This window comes from Salmo salar, chromosome 10 (assembly GCF_965601325.2).
Source record: "Salmo salar chromosome 10, fSalSal1, whole genome shotgun sequence".
NCBI lineage: Eukaryota > Metazoa > Chordata > Actinopteri > Salmoniformes > Salmonidae > Salmo > Salmo salar.
Window position 1 is genome coordinate 111,372,474 of NC_138300.1, and position 18,099 is coordinate 111,390,572.

The window sequence follows — 18,099 nt, forward strand, 5'->3', positions numbered from 1 at the left end:
TACACACACACACACACCGTCCTGCCGCAGGTACACACACACACACACCGTCCTGCCGCAGGTACACACACACACACACACACCGTCCTGCCGCAGGTACACACACACACACACACACACCGTCCTGCCGCAGGTACACACACACACACACACCGTCCTGCCGCAGGTACACACACACCCACACACACACCGTCCTGCCGCAGGTACACACACACACACACACACACACCGTCCTGCCGCAGGTACACACACACACACACACACACACCGTCCTGCCGCAGGTACACACACACACACACACACACACACCGTCCTGCCGCAGGTACACACACACCACACACACACACACCGTCCTGCCGCAGGTACACACACACACACCGTCCTGCCGCAGGTCACACACACACACACCGTCCTGCCGCAGGTACACACACACAGCCAGCACACACACACACACCGTCCTGCCGCAGGTACACACACACACACACCGTCCTGCCGCAGGTACACACACACACACACACCGTCCTGCCGCAGGTACACACACACACACACACCGTCCTGCCGCAGGTACACACACACACACACCGTCCTGCCGCAGGTACACACACACACACACACACCGTCCTGCCGCAGGTACACACACACACACCGTCCTGCCGCAGGTACACACACACACACACACCGTCCTGCCGCAGGTACACACACACACACACACACACCGTCCTGCCGCAGGTACACACACACACACCGTCCTGCCGCAGGTACACACACACACACACACACACCGTCCTGCCGCAGGTACACACACACACACACACACACACCGTCCTGCCGCAGGTACACACACACACACACCGTCCTGCCGCAGGTACACCACACACACCGTCCTGCCGCAGGTACACACGCGCACACACACGCCGTCCTGCCGCAGGTACACACACACCGTCCTGCCGCAGGTACACACACACACACACCGTCCTGCCGCAGGTACACACACAACACACACCGTCCTGCCGCAGGTACACACACACACACACCGTCCTGCCGCAGGTACACACACGCACACACCGTCCTGCCGCAGGTACACACACAACACACACCGTCCTGCCGCAGGTACACACACACACACACACCGTCCTGCCGCAGGTACACACACACACACACCGTCCTGCCGCAGGTACACACACACACACACACCGTCCTGTCGCAGGTACACACACACACACACACCGTCCTGTCGCAGGTACACACACACACACACACCGTCCTGCCGCAGGTACACACACACACACACACCGTCCTGCCGCAGGTCACACACACACACACCGTCCTGCCGCAGGTACACACACACACACACCGTCCTGCCGCAGGTACACACACACACACACCGTCCTGCCGCAGGTACACACACAACACACACCGTCCTGCCGCAGGTACACACACACCACACACACACACCGTCCTGCCGCAGGTACACACACACACACACCGTCCTGCCGCAGGTACACACACACACACACACCGTCCTGCCGCAGGTACACACACACACACACCGTCCTGCCGCAGGTACACACACACCACACACACACCGTCCTGCCGCAGGTACACACACACACACACCGTCCTGCCGCAGGTACACACACACACACCGTCCTGCCGCAGGTACACACACACACACACCGTCCTGCCGCAGGTACACCACACACACACACACACCGTCCTGCCGCAGGTACACACACACACACACACACCGTCCTGCCGCAGGTACACACACACACACACACACCGTCCTGCCGCAGGTACACACACACACACCGTCCTGCCGCAGGTCACACACACACACACCGTCCTGCCGCAGGTACACACACACACACACACCGTCCTGCCGCAGGTACACACACACACACACACCGTCCTGCCGCAGGTACACACACACACACACACCGTCCTGCCGCAGGTACACACACACACACACACACCGTCCTGCCGCAGGTACACACACACACACACACCGTCCTGCCGCAGGTACACACACACACACACACACCGTCCTGCCGCAGGTACACACACACACACACACACCGTCCTGCCGCAGGTACACACACACACACACACACCGTCCTGCCGCAGGTACACACACACACACACACACCGTCCTGCCGCAGGTACACACACACACACACACCGTCCTGCCGCAGGTACACACCCCACACACACCGTCCTGCCGCAGGTACACACACACACACACACACCGTCCTGCCGCAGGTACACACACCACACACACACCGTCCTGCCGCAGGTACACACGCGCACACACACACCGTCCTGCCGCAGGTACACACACACCACACACACGCCGTCCTGCCGCAGGTACACACGCACACACACACACCGTCCTGCCGCAGGTACACACACACACACACCCGTCCTGCCGCAGGTACACACACACACACACACCGTCCTGCCGCAGGTACACACACACACACACACCGTCCTGCCGCAGGTACACACACACACACACACCGTCCTGCCGCAGGTACACACACACACACACACCGTCCTGCCGCAGGTACACACACACACACACACCGTCCTGCCGCAGGTACACACACACACACACACCGTCCTGTCGCAGGTACACACACACCACACACACACACGTCCTGTCGCAGGTACACACACACACACACACCGTCCTGTCGCAGGTACACACCACACACACCGTCCTGCCGCAGGTACACACACACACACACCGTCCTGCCGCAGGTACACACACACACACACCGTCCTGCCGCAGGTACACACACACACACACACACCGTCCTGCCGCAGGTACACACACACACACACACACCGTCCTGCCGCAGGTACACACACACACACACACACCGTCCTGCCGCAGGTACACACACACACACACACCGTCCTGCCGCAGGTACACACACGCACACACCGTCCTGCCGCAGGTCACACACACACACACCGTCCTGCCGCAGGTACACACACACACACACCGTCCTGTCGCAGGTCACACACACACACACCGTCCTGCCGCAGGTACACACACGCGCACACACACACCGTCCTGCCGCAGGTACACACACACACACACCGTCCTGCCGCAGGTACACACACACTCACCGTCCTGCCGCAGGTACACACACCACACACACACACACCGTCCTGCCGCAGGTACACACACGCCACACACACACACACACCGTCCTGCCGCAGGTACACACACACACACCGTCCTGCCGCAGGTACCACACACACACACCGTCCTGCCGCAGGTACACACACGCGCACACACACACCGTCCTGCCGCAGGTACACACACGCGCACACACACACCGTCCTGCCGCAGGTACACACACACACACACCGTCCTGCCGCAGGTACACACACACACACACCGTCCTGCCGCAGGTACACACACACACACACCGTCCTGCCGCAGGTACACACACCACACACACACCGTCCTGCCGCAGGTACACACACACACACACACCGTCCTGCCGCAGGTACACACACACACACACACCGTCCTGCCGCAGGTACACACACACACACACACCGTCCTGCCGCAGGTACACACACACACACACCGTCCTGCCGCAGGTACACACACACACACACACCGTCCTGCCGCAGGTACACACACACACACACACCGTCCTGCCGCAGGTACACACACACACACCGTCCTGCCGCAGGTACACACACACACACACACCGTCCTGCCGCAGGTACACACACACACACACACCGTCCTGCCGCAGGTACACACACACACACACACCGTCCTGCCGCAGGTACACACACACACACACACCGTCCTGCCGCAGGTACACACACACACACACACCGTCCTGCCGCAGGTACACACACACACACACACCGTCCTGCCGCAGGTACACACACACACACACACCGTCCTGCCGCAGGTACACACACACACACACCGTCCTGCCGCAGGTACACACACACACACCGTCCTGCCGCAGGTACACACACACACACACACCGTCCTGCCGCAGGTACACACACACACACACACCGTCCTGCCGCAGGTACACACACACACACACACACCGTCCTGCCGCAGGTACACACACACACACACACACCGTCCTGCCGCAGGTACACACACACACACACCGTCCTGCCGCAGGTACACACACACACACACACCGTCCTGCCGCAGGTACACACACACACACACACCGTCCTGCCGCAGGTACACACACACACACACACACCGTCCTGCCGCAGGTACACACACACACACCGTCCTGCCGCAGGTACACACACACACACACCGTCCTGCCGCAGGTACACACCACACACACCGTCCTGCCGCAGGTACACACACACACACACCGTCCTGCCGCAGGTACACACACACACACACCGTCCTGCCGCAGGTACACACACACCACACACACCGTCCTGCCGCAGGTACACACACACACACACACACACCGTCCTGCCGCAGGTACACACACACACACACACACCGTCCTGCCGCAGGTACACACACACACGCACACACACACCGTCCTGCCGCAGGTACACACACACACACACCGTCCTGCCGCAGGTACACACACACACACACCGTCCTGCCGCAGGTACACACACACACACACACACCGTCCTGCCGCAGGTACACACACACACACACACACACCGTCCTGCCGCAGGTACACACCACACACACACACCGTCCTGCCGCAGGTACACACACACACACACACCGTCCTGCCGCAGGTACACACACACACACACACACACCGTCCTGCCGCAGGTCACACACACACACACACACACCGTCCTGCCGCAGGTACACACACACACACACACACACCGTCCTGCCGCAGGTACACACACACACACACACACCGTCCTGCCGCAGGTACCACACACACACACACACACCGTCCTGCCGCAGGTACACACACACACACACACACCGTCCTGCCGCAGGTACACACACCCACACACACACCGTCCTGCCGCAGGTACACACACACACACACACCGTCCTGCCGCAGGTACACACACACACACACACCGTCCTGCCGCAGGTACACACACACACACACACCGTCCTGCCGCAGGTACACACACACACACACACCGTCCTGCCGCAGGTACACACACACACACACACCGTCCTGCCGCAGGTACACACACCACACACACACCGTCCTGCCGCAGGTACACACACACACACACACACCGTCCTGCCGCAGGTACACACACCACACACACACCGTCCTGCCGCAGGTACACACACACACACACCGTCCTGCCGCAGGTACACACACACACACACCGTCCTGCCGCAGGTACACACACCACACACACACCGTCCTGCCGCAGGTACACACACACACACACACACCGTCCTGCCGCAGGTACACACACACACACACCGTCCTGCCGCAGGTACACACACACACACACACCGTCCTGCCGCAGGTACACACGCACACACACCGTCCTGCCGCAGGTACACACACGACACACACACCGTCCTGCCGCAGGTACACACACACACACACCGTCCTGCCGCAGGTACACACACACACACACCGTCCTGCCGCAGGTACACACACACACACACCGTCCTGCCGCAGGTACACACACACACACACACCGTCCTGCCGCAGGTACACACACACACACACACCGTCCTGCCGCAGGTACACACACACACACACACCGTCCTGCCGCAGGTACACACACACACACACACCGTCCTGCCGCAGGTACACACACACACACACCGTCCTGCCGCAGGTCACACACACACACACACCGTCCTGCCGCAGGTACACACACACACACACCGTCCTGCCGCAGGTACACACACACACACACACACACCGTCCTGCCGCAGGTACACACACACACACACACCGTCCTGCCGCAGGTACACACACACACACACACCGTCCTGCCGCAGGTACACACCACACACACACACCGTCCTGCCGCAGGTACACACACCACACACACCGTCCTGCCGCAGGTACACACACACACACACACCGTCCTGCCGCAGGTACACACACACACACACACCGTCCTGCCGCAGGTACACACACACACACACCGTCCTGCCGCAGGTACACACACACACCGTCCTGCCGCAGGTACACACACACACACACCGTCCTGCCGCAGGTACACACACACACACACCGTCCTGCCGCAGGTACACACACACACACACACCGTCCTGCCGCAGGTACACACACACACACACCGTCCTGCCGCAGGTACACACACACACACACACCGTCCTGCCGCAGGTCACACACACACACACACCGTCCTGCCGCAGGTCACACACACACACACACACCGTCCTGCCGCAGGTACACACACACACACACCGTCCTGCCGCAGGTACACACACACACACACACCGTCCTGCCGCAGGTACACACACACACACACCGTCCTGCCGCAGGTACACACACACACACACCGTCCTGCCGCAGGTACACACACAACACACACCGTCCTGCCGCAGGTACACACACATACACACACCGTCCTGCCGCAGGTACACACACAACACACACCGTCCTGCCGCAGGTACACACACAACACACACCGTCCTGCCGCAGGTACACACACAACACACACCGTCCTGCCGCAGGTACACACACTACACACACCGTCCTGCCGCAGGTACACACACAACACACACCGTCCTGCCGCAGGTACACACACAACACACACCGTCCTGCCGCAGGTACACACACACACACACCGTCCTGCCGCAGGTACACACACACACACACACCGTCCTGCCGCAGGTACACACACACACACACACCGTCCTGCCGCAGGTACACACACACACACACACCGTCCTGCCGCAGGTACACACACACACACACACCGTCCTGCCGCAGGTACACACACACACACACACCGTCCTGCCGCAGGTACACACACACACACACACCGTCCTGCCGCAGGTACACACACACACACACCGTCCTGCCGCAGGTACACACACACACACACACCGTCCTGCCGCAGGTACACCACACACACACACACCGTCCTGCCGCAGGTACACACACACACACACACACCGTCCTGCCGCAGGTACACACACACACACACACCGTCCTGCCGCAGGTACACCACACACACACACACCGTCCTGCCGCAGGTACACCACACACACACACACCGTCCTGCCGCAGGTACACGCACACACACACACACCGTCCTGCCGCAGGTACACGCACACACACACACACCGTCCTGCCGCAGGTACACACACACACACACCGTCCTGCCGCAGGTACACGCACACACACACCGTCCTGCCGCAGGTACACACACACACACCGTCCTGCCGCAGGTACACACACACACACACACCGTCCTGCCGCAGGTACACACACACATACACACACCGTCCTGCCGCAGGTACACACACACATACACACACCGTCCTGCCGCAGGTACACACACACATCACACACCGTCCTGCCGCAGGTACACACACACATACACACACCGTCCTGCCGCAGGTACACACACACTACACACACCGTCCTGCCGCAGGTACACACACACACACACACCGTCCTGCCGCAGGTACACACACACACACACCGTCCTGCCGCAGGTACACACACACACACACCGTCCTGCCGCAGGTACACACACACACACACCGTCCTGCCGCAGGTACACACACACACACACACCGTCCTGCCGCAGGTCACACACACACACACACCGTCCTGCCGCAGGTACACACACACACACACCGTCCTGCCGCAGGTACACACACACACACACCGTCCTGCCGCAGGTACACACACACACACACACACCGTCCTGCCGCAGGTACACACACACACACACCGTCCTGCCGCAGTTACACACACACACACCGTCCTGCCGCAGGTACACACACACACACACACCGTCCTGCCGCAGGTACACACACCACACACACACCGTCCTGCCGCAGGTACACACACACACCACACACCGTCCTGCCGCAGGTACACACACACGCACACACACCGTCCTGCCGCAGGTACACACACACGCACACACACCGTCCTGCCGCAGGTACACACACACGCACACACACCGTCCTGCCGCAGGTACACACACACGCACACACACCGTCCTGCCGCAGGTACACACACACACACACACCGTCCTGCCGCAGGTACACACACACACACACACCGTCCTGCCGCAGGTACACACACACACACACACCGTCCTGCCGCAGGTCCACACACACACACACACCGTCCTGCCGCAGGTACACACACACACACACACCGTCCTGCCGCAGGTACACACACACACACACACACCGTCCTGCCGCAGGTACACACACACACACACACCGTCCTGCCGCAGGTACACACACACACACACCGTCCTGCCGCAGGTACACACACACACACACCGTCCTGCCGCAGGTACACACACACACACACACACCGTCCTGCCGCAGGTACACACACACACACACACCGTCCTGCCGCAGGTACACACACACCGACTATCACTCTTTACAATGTGTGTTCTATGCGCCTCCAGAGCAATGCGTCAGTGAACCTGTCCAACATCCAGGGGAACACGGCCCTGCATGAGGCTGTGAGGGGAGGTCACCTGGCTCTGGTGGAGCTGTTACTGCAGGCTGGAGCAATGGTCCACATGAGGAACCGAAGACAGAGGACAGCACTGGACTGTGGGAAGGAGACTGGGGGCAAGGTGAGAATAGAACAGCTACGGCATGGTCTAAATACACACTATGTTCAGTAGCAGATCAGAGAGAGATTAAATGTATTATTCTCCATCTACAGAACACTGAAATCCTGAGGATTCTTCAGAAGGCTTCTGGACTCTCCCCTGATGCTGAACCAATCAAACTGCTCTCTGTGCCCAAGGGGGCTTTGGGTAAGACACCAGACACTTTTTCCTTGACCTGCTAGAGGGTGACGGTAGAGATGTGCCACAACCAACACACAGTGACAAGTCTTCGTCACCATCTTCAAGCTGTGGCTGCCTTCTGATGTCTCTCTCCTATACCACAGAATCATTCCCATGGTATGCTAGTGTCTCACTCGTTTCTCCCCATCACAGCCCATTCATTTGTCCAGAGGTTCAAGCTCCATCAGCATAATACCAATGGAAGATGTCAGAAGCTGGCCCAGTCAATCAGCAGGTTGGTCTCATGGAAAGGATGTCTTGTCTCCTAGTGGAATATCTGAACTTGAGTTTTGCTAAACGTATTAGTTGACCATGTGGAGTTTGTTTAGTTGAGTTATATGTCAAATGTTTTCTAGAAAGTATTGAGAAATGTTTAAGCAGAGTCAACACAGAGGTCTACAATACAACTTTTGTCATAATGAACTTACATTTTAAGGAACTGCACCGAAACATAGCAGTTCCTTTTTAAAATGTAAGTTTATTCAAATGGATGATGTTTGCAGAGTTCAGCAGATGAAGAAAGGTCTTCCCAGGGACACCAGTGTGCCTTCCATCAACTCACCCACTGCCCAGAGGAGGAAGCTGAGGCGTGGGGTGACCCTGGAGAGCAGTGGGCCTTTCAGCATCTGCTCCAGCCCAGAGGGAAGCCCCCCGCCTGGGTACCACAGGGACAAAGAGAGGGTCCTGAGCCACTGTCACACCGTGGACACAGAGCACCCCTCATTCCCTCAGCGGGCCCGGGACCTGAGGCACACAGGAGAGGTTGAGGTGGACACACATGTAGCCGAAGACCCTTCAGACACTCCCGGTGAGCCTGACATACACACACCTGACGTGTCAAGTACACAGCTGATGACCGTTCAAATACACACACACACAGCCAACGACCCCTCTAATACCCTACAAACAACCAGCAGCGACCTGTCACACACACCTAGCCAAGTCAATGAAGGAGACTAAGACCGAGAAGGACATGAAAAAGATGTCCTCACCAGATACTGAGTTACAGTGGAGAAGATACTGTCCAGAGGCTGGTAGAAGACCTGGTGGGAGAAATGGAGATCCTCTAAGGAACGGATGGATGGTTGAGGCAGATCCCAGACGGGAGAACTTACACAGTGGGTTAACCAGAGATGAGTGGAGCTTAGTTCTCGTTACAGAAAGATAACTTCTATACTGACTGTTATGGAAAGCACTTTTTCACCTTGCCTTCAGGAAAAAGGGTAACAAATCATGTTAATTCAACTTCATGCGAATGTCATTCCTATTTTAGTACATTTTTATTTGTTTGCTCACTCTTCTAAAAGAGAGTAGATAGAACGTTCTAACTGACATTATAGCATATCACGATGAAGAAAGTTGTTTTACTTGATGGGATCATCCTCGTCTATGCTCCTCTTACATCTGCCAGAGTTTTATTTCAACACGTACAATCAGGACTCTGTTTTTATTGCTAACTATTTCGTTTTTTTATTACACTTCTCAGGTTTGGATATCATTTTTAATTGACTGCGTTAGTTATTCCCTTTTTTAGAGAACCAATTCTCCTTTTCAACCCATCTATAACACATGGCCTCCCTGGTGTGACATCTGAATGACTATGCACAGTAAGGCCACACTTGTATCGCAGTGAATGTCACTTTTCTTGGTTGCTCTGTAGGTAGAGGGAGCAATGTATACACACATCTATATACAGTGAGTAGCTCAATTTGTTGACTCCAGAAATTGTACTGTAGTTGTACTGCATTTGAGAATATAGTACCACAACTGCCATAGTTAATGTCTATCATCTTTACTGTATTCTGATGTCACACATGCCATGGAAATGGGTAGATATGTAACCTGTAGAAAACAATATAATGCAAAAAGTGCTTATCATTCAGCAGAAAATTCCGTTTCACCTCTGTGGCAGTTGATTCTGCCAAGCAAGGCCATATAGGACCCAACCGATGCTATTGGGAGTTTGCACTTTACTCCTACCATTTTTTGTTTTCTGTCAACAACACTCTGAAATGTCTGTAGCTCTTTTTGAATTGACATTAATTGAAATAATCGTTATCCAGCACATACAGTATATTTAACACAAACGACTAGCATCGATCAGCGTACGGATGTATTTTTATTTCAAGGTGACCGTTTTGGTATATGCTGTAGTAGTTATCCACTCCAATTTCAATGTTAATTTATGTACTAAAGTATTTTATTTTGAATGTTGAGGCAGTGAACAATAAATAAACCCATGATCTATTGTCATTTGTTCTGCTCTTTGCAGGTGTTGGCCAGTTAACAATCAAAAAATATATTGTGCTTGAGGATCTATATGCTCGGTAAGTTTATAATGTTATGACTTGTATACTGTTAAAATATTTTAAAGGATCATTCTAGACTTGGTATGTCCATTTGGAGTGATACATTATATGTACCCATTTGATTCTTGAAGAAAATGCCTCATGAGCTTAGTTCAATTGTTGTACCCCATCAGAACCCGAAATGTAACCTTGTTTTACTACAATATTTGTAAATCAACACTATACACTACAGTATATAGGGGAGCGGAAGACTCTTTGTTCATGTTTCAACTGCTGATTGCGCTTTAAGGATGCCCATTCTACTCATTTGAATGTTATGGTATCCACCACTAGATGGCGGTGTTTGTCCTTCAATGAGATTGGCCTTCCTCCACATGTGATCCAATAGCGATCCAGTGAGACGAGGGCCCTAGGTGCCACCAGGAGAGTGGGCAAGCAGAGACAACAGCTGAGCCTCTGTCTAATAATGTTGCTTTCTGCTGTGGCACCAGGGAGTCCATACTGCCCTGATAGGTCATGTATGTCACTGTCAACATGGTGTTCATGTCATCCAGGCAGACCCTGGGCGTTCTCTCTGCATGGTCCTCACAGAAGCGTACTCCGTGGCCGTCTGCTTAGGGGACATATGGGAGTCAGGAAGTACACTACTTTGGGGCAGGTGCCGTTATGAGCTCCAGCCTCCTGGCTCACATCAGGGGACAGTTATGAGTGCAATGTGTCTTCCACAGAGCGGGAGAATACTCCTGGACTACTACAAAATGTTGCTCGTCTGCAGCTGCTTTACCTAGACCATATTCAGTAAGTGGTTTTTGCTTGGGTGTCTGTGGCTGCTGCATGTTTTTACTGGCACTAGAGGGCACTTCAGGCAAAGTTACGGCTACAGTCATTATACCAGGGTTTCCAAAACCATGGGGGACCCAGGACCAAGTTTGGGGAATATATATATATGATATGTCTGTCTCAGTCTACCCTCCTGGAAAGCTACTGGGTGTGCAGGCTTTGGTTCCAACCTTACTCTAACGCCCTCGATTGGGTTAAACAATGTGAGGATGACTCACGAGGTCATTAAATGTAAAGCACTTTGAAACATTGTTCTATTGAAATGCAAGCCTTACACATGGATTGTATTTATTTTAGTTTTCATATGAAAGGTACTGTATGTGCTTAATGTGGGAAGAGACTGCTTGTTTTGAGGCACAACATTACCTCAGCCCTCAAAGACCAGAGACTGGGCCGTTCAACACAATGTTCTGCGTCTGAAAACCAACAATGTGAGACCAGCTGCTTTTCTAGAGATCCTGGAGCGAGGGAGTAGAGAAGGGGAGAAGAGGGTGAAGGGACTGCATGGCAGGGGGCTAGGTGAGATCAGATCCTAACATCTGCTAGTCCTAGGGGTTATCCCATGCAGAGTGGACCTCACACTGGTTGAGAATGCCCCAGCAGCGTCTACACCTGTTGTTTACGACGCATGTGACGAATACAAATTTGATTGATGTCTGGTGGTGTTTAGCCTCAATGCACAACACAGTTGGGAAAGAGAGACATATGGGCCCTAAAGCCAATCAAACAATTACTTCACTGCAAATGTCAATGTTTTAGTTTATCTACTGAATGCAACTTTGGCAAATTCATACAGAGGACTGCTCCTAAATAATAAATGATAAGGTTGTGTCTTTGGAATGATAGTTACAGCACAGATATTCTTTAGATTTTATAAAGAAGGGTGTAAAAAGAAGAAAAAAGAGGTCACAGGCCAATAGTTTGAATTGGTGATATGGACCAAGTCAGCAGTAATATTATACTAATATAATCCATAAATTACTGCTTGATAATTTGATGATTTTGTTATTTATAGTATTTGAACTCCTTTTTGAGACTGTGGTGGATTGGATTTGGCCCCTTGGCTGCCATTTGTGTATGTAGCTGGGACCTAGAAGTAATTCTATAAAACTAAATGGGTAGATATACTGCACTATTAAAAAAAAGGTCATATTTTTTGCCATCATGAAAAATGTATCCATAGAATGTCAATTTGAGTTTAAACAAATACCATTTATATTTCTTATGACCTTTGTGTAACCTGAGCTTTTACTGATTCCAAGGCAACAGAAACATGAAAATATCCCAATATTTTTATAATCTTTTAACGTTTTGAGTAAGATGATGGTGTGTCTCAGACTATAGAACGTCTCAGGAAACGTTTAAACGTCCATAGACACAATGTATTGATGTTTCATACACACTTTCTCTGTTATCCGTTTTAAAAAGGACTTCAATATATCAAGAGACTTTTGAGAAAAATAGCCTATGCAGAAAGCCACGAAAAATCACTGCAACATAGAAAACATGGAATTGCTTTAAATACCTCAGGGATTTTTACATACCCTTTTAAGTCATTGTGCACTAAGTGCGCTGAGTTTAGTACACTGTGATACGCTTTTCTCACTCGTCTCTGCATGTTTTGTTGCTGTTTGGCTCTTCGAATTCCAGGATCAAGAGAAATCCCCTCCTTCAGGATAACATTTTCGAACGTACACATTTAATTCCTTCAAGATGGCCTTGGAAAATGTAAGCTTCTTAACTGTTAATATTTTCAAAACGCAGATAGGCCTGGTTTACGAGGAATATTTTTTGGGTGTGATCATATTTAATTTCCTCCCTGCTCAACTTTAAAATAAATAAAAATAAAAACAGATATATGGGGATTAGGCCTACATTTTCCACAGTTGCTTCATGTAATTGCTACTAAAATCTAGCCTGGCTACATGCAGGGGGAATTTTGAGAATGATTTATCCTTATTGAAATACATATATATTACTTATTGGAATGGTGCTGGGATAATGCAGTTAATACAATAATGCATTGTTTTTTTAATCCAATACTTTTGCCGCATTGGCAACTTTCTGTGTGGAGTTGTGTGCATAACATGGCTGTGGTTATTTGACATGGCACAGATGTCAAACATTGCAGCCATGCTATATGAAATGAACTTGATAAAAATAAGATATTGTTTGCATAATGAACGACCAAAGTTAAATATAAATGACAGAGTAACACGCTTTTCTTCTCAAACAGACTTCAATAAAACTCTTCTTTAATGATTAAATATTCACCACGCGTTTTGACAAAGGAATGCACTTTACTTTCTTCAGATATTAAACATTATCCTTTAAAAAATGCAAATGTAATAATTCAATATTCATATTCCTAAATAATCGTGTGTTGCCTTTTTAGGGACTCACAAAGAATACTCATTTTCAATGTTTCCTTTCCCCACTGAAAATATCCTTTATTTTCCCAGTTCGATAATAAATAAATGTTTATATAGAGCCTATAGCTTACCAAATAACACACAGGCTACTAAACATGTGTCATACCTTTCTTAAGTTCATATCTCAAGTCTTTACAAAGATCTATCTGTGTTTGGCTCCTGGCTTTGCTATCTCTTGCCAGTGCCTCGGCTCTGTGTAACATAGTTTGATGTAATCCATTTATATGTGTCGCTGACCCCACGTTTGATCCGGGGCTGTGCAGCTGTCCAAAAGCGCCATGATAGTTTGAGTAACCCTGGAAAAAGGGAGATGTATAATAGACATGTTTTGAAAGGGCTGCGCTGTGAGGGAAATGATTCTGAGGAGCGGCTCGCAGTGGAGATGACACACGGGCCGGAATCTCTGTGCGCAATTGTCGGGGCACGTTCTGAGCACCATCGCTACATCCTTTACATTTGTCCGAAGAAGTTGCAATCTCCGCCAGCGACCACAGTTTAGGTTTTGGGGCTGGAAGAGGCGAGCCAATCACTGACGCGGCATTGCTGGAGTTGCCTGTGTCATTACGCCTCGGTGCAGGTGGACTTGCCGAGTCTGAATCCCTCTCCGCTCCAAGGTGCACGTTTTGAGGAGATGCTGTGGTAGTGGGCCCTAGCATCTCGGGCACTCTCCTGTCCCCATGGTCCTTTAAATCCGGATCAGTTAAGACAGGTTCCATATCATTGCTGCTATTGTCCTCTTTCTCACGGGAGATTCCCACTGGATGTGGATGATGTCCATCTGCAAGAAGATAGAATAAATTAGACCAAATCGTTCCAAGGATTACCGTAATCACCCTTTCAAGGTCTAACGAAAGCAACAGCATGTTGTAAGCCTATGCAGTGAATTACATGGAAATAGGACAACATTTTTGTTTTTACAACTTTTGAAAACAATTAAATGCCTGAAATAAAATACATTTTAGGCCTATTGCAACTTATAAACGTTATTGAAAAAAATTATTAAACTAACCTGCTTCATTTCTCGACCCAATTTCTGCTGTGGGCTTGAGTGGCTCGTCGTCGTCGTCATTCTTCTCCAGGTCAATGTTGTCATCCTCTTCCTCATCCTCACTTCTATTCCTCGGGTTCCACGTCATTTTGTTCTCTTTCTTCAAACGTCTTCTGGCGTTAGCGAACCAGGTGGAGACTTGGGTAAGGGTCATCTTGGTGATGATTGCCAGCATGATCTTCTCGCCCTTGGTGGGGTAAGGGTTTTTGCGATGTTCATTGAGCCACGCTTTGAGAGTGGAAGTCGCATCCCGTGTAGCATTTTTCCTGTATGCAGGGTCGCCATATGGATAGGGGCCCAATGCACCACCAAACGGGTGATATTCTAAAGAGCCAGTGATGCCGGCTGAAGGATCATACGCGGAGCCCTAGAAAGTCAATAGACAGACAATGTATAATCATCTATTTCAAGATTTTGACTGCACAAGACTGGCAAGCCTAAAATAAGATATTCGTAATTTCCAGATCTTAAATTTCCAATGCTATTAATTTAGAGATCAAAATGGATGTATATTATAGGCCTTTACATTTAGGCGCAGTATATTCACAATTTATGACAGATTAAATATTGGACACGATTTTAACTCAAAATTCTATATTTTCTTTTGCAAAGTTTAGCATATAATTGTGACTAATCATTGCATAACTTGTTATTATAAATTACTTAAAGCTTTTATTAGGAAGCTTTTATAAACATCTATTAAACATCTATAGTCTACTCCTTGCATCAGAAGGCTACACTTAGTCTACTCGTTCCAAAATCTGGATACAAATAGGCCTTTTCAAGGAAACGAATGGCATTTTTGTTTTTACAAAGTGCCTAATTAATTATTAAACTGTACAGTATTCACTCACCACAAACGAGTTCATTGCCGCCCTCTGCTCTCCGCTGTACTGAAGGTAAGAGTTGAAGCTTGGCGATGAGCCATTGAACGCCGGTGATCCCGCGTACGGCGCGAAGGCTGAGCCTGGAGACGGCCGGCCCATTTCATCTGTCCTCGGTCTTCCTAAAATCACACTGGAACTGAACGGGGGACAGGAATGGAGAGCCAGAGAAACCGACGGTTGGAAGAGAAAACCTTGAGGATACGCCATGATGACTGAGTGACCTCCTAAAGTCAGCCACTTAGGGCCACTTCTGAGCTTTCACCTGGGTATTTGTACACTCACAAGACTAGCGCACGGTAACACATCTGAAAACAGGCCCTTTCCCTCAATGTTCGCATTTGTGAAATACGTATTCCATTCAATAACATTACGAACTGTTGCGTCGGTTGGTTTGTTGTTGTTTGCTGCAGCAACTTGTCTGGAGAAGTAGTCTGCATGCAGCCTTCCAGCGGAACACTTTGTTGATGCTCACTACCTGCTAGGCTTTGGTAATTGAGTATTCTGAGGCAAGTGCTCCTGCTGCAAGTGGGAGTCAGCAGAGGAAAAAGGCAACCTCATTCTATAATTGTCAGCTCCACCCCTGTGAATGCGCGCGCGTACACACACACACACACACACACACACACAAACACTACGCTATTATTCAGATAGCCTATTATCGAATCAATATTATGTATTACCTGTAGCCTAAGACATAAACTTATATTCATCTAGGGTCAACTATCGATTAATGATCTATTAGAAGCACTCCCGTTAAGGAGACAAACTGCAGTTCAAACAACAACAAAGCGTTAACCCCACCACTGATTTGGTAAACAGCTAAGGAATGGGGCCAGAGAAATGTAACCACTCTCATATTCATAGACACCTCTATGGATTCAATGACTGACCGTCCATGATATCAAAGGTTTTAACCTATACAGTGTTTGTTTACATTTACATTGTTTAGAAACATTGGAGTGAATAAGCTTGCAGTAGCCTAAACTGTATTTTGGGTTCTGAGGGGGTAGAAATAAAACAGTTGAATAAGCTCGTGAGGCACGTATAAGTTATATTCTTCAGGAATCAATGTGCAGCCTACAGTATATATATCATTCATTTATTCAAAACACGGATGCAGCCTACCATCCGCAGATTGCCCCTTTAACTGAGAGGGATCGTTATTTGTACTGTTCTTCAGTTGTAACATATGCAGATATACAGTCCCCTCCAAAATTATTGTCACCCTTGATAAAGATGAGCAAAAAAGACAGTTTAAAATCAATAATACAAATACTGAGCTATATTGTATGCAAAAACAAAATAGAAACATTTGACTATTTTATGCAAAAACAATTGCTCAGAGAAGTATATTTTGTTTAAGAAATAATAAAACAAATTCTCAGAAAGATAGTTGTCAAAATGACTGTCACCCGTGTTTTCATTGCTGAGGCACCCTCACCTTGCCAGGATAACAGCCCTGAGCTTTTTTCTCAAATGTTGTATGAGATTGGAGAATGCACTGGGAGGAATATACGCCTACACCATTCCTCCATACACAATCTTTCCAGATCATTCATATCTATCCTTTGGTCTGCACTTAT

The 18,099-nt window shown here is 50.7% G+C and overlaps 2 protein-coding genes across 4 annotated transcripts in view; one reads left to right on the forward strand and one right to left on the reverse strand.

Moving 5' to 3' along the window:
* ankrd27 (ankyrin repeat domain 27 (VPS9 domain)) overlaps positions 1-11,253 on the forward strand; it is a 113,148-nt gene extending 101,895 nt beyond the window's left edge. For all 3 annotated transcript variants that reach the window (XM_014125575.3, XM_014125576.3, XM_014125577.3), the window contains exons 24-27: positions 8,608-8,781; positions 8,874-8,967; positions 9,154-9,235; positions 9,504-11,253. In XM_014125575.3, the coding sequence (XP_013981050.2) occupies positions 8,608-8,781; positions 8,874-8,967; positions 9,154-9,235; positions 9,504-9,960 (807 nt within the window). In that variant the 3' untranslated portion in view covers positions 9,961-11,253. The remainder of the gene's footprint in view (positions 1-8,607; positions 8,782-8,873; positions 8,968-9,153; positions 9,236-9,503) is intronic.
* A 3,134-nt stretch (positions 11,254-14,387) lies between these two features.
* LOC106561526 (Iroquois homeobox protein 5a) lies at positions 14,388-17,056 on the reverse strand. Its single transcript, XM_014125579.3, has 3 exons — positions 16,484-17,056; positions 15,591-15,996; positions 14,388-15,359 (listed from the first exon to the last, which is right to left on the reverse strand). Exons 1-3 carry the CDS (start codon positions 16,721-16,723, stop codon positions 14,671-14,673), a joined length of 1,335 nt encoding a protein of 444 aa, XP_013981054.2. The 5' UTR covers positions 16,724-17,056; the 3' UTR covers positions 14,388-14,670.
* Between the last annotated feature and the right edge of the window lie 1,043 nt (positions 17,057-18,099).

Excerpts from the sequence above, each read along its gene's own strand:
- LOC106561526 (XM_014125579.3), bottom strand. The coding sequence starts at position 16,723 with ATGGCGTATCCTCAAGGTTTTCTCTTCCAACCGTCGGTTTCTCTGGCT. Across the intron at positions 15,997-16,483 it reads CGGCAATGAACTCGTTTGTG|GGCTCCGCGTATGATCCTTC; the intron begins GTGAGTGAATAC and ends TTGACTTTCTAG. Across the intron at positions 15,360-15,590 it reads TGGGTCGAGAAATGAAGCAG|ATGGACATCATCCACATCCA; the intron begins GTTAGTTTAATA and ends ATCTTCTTGCAG.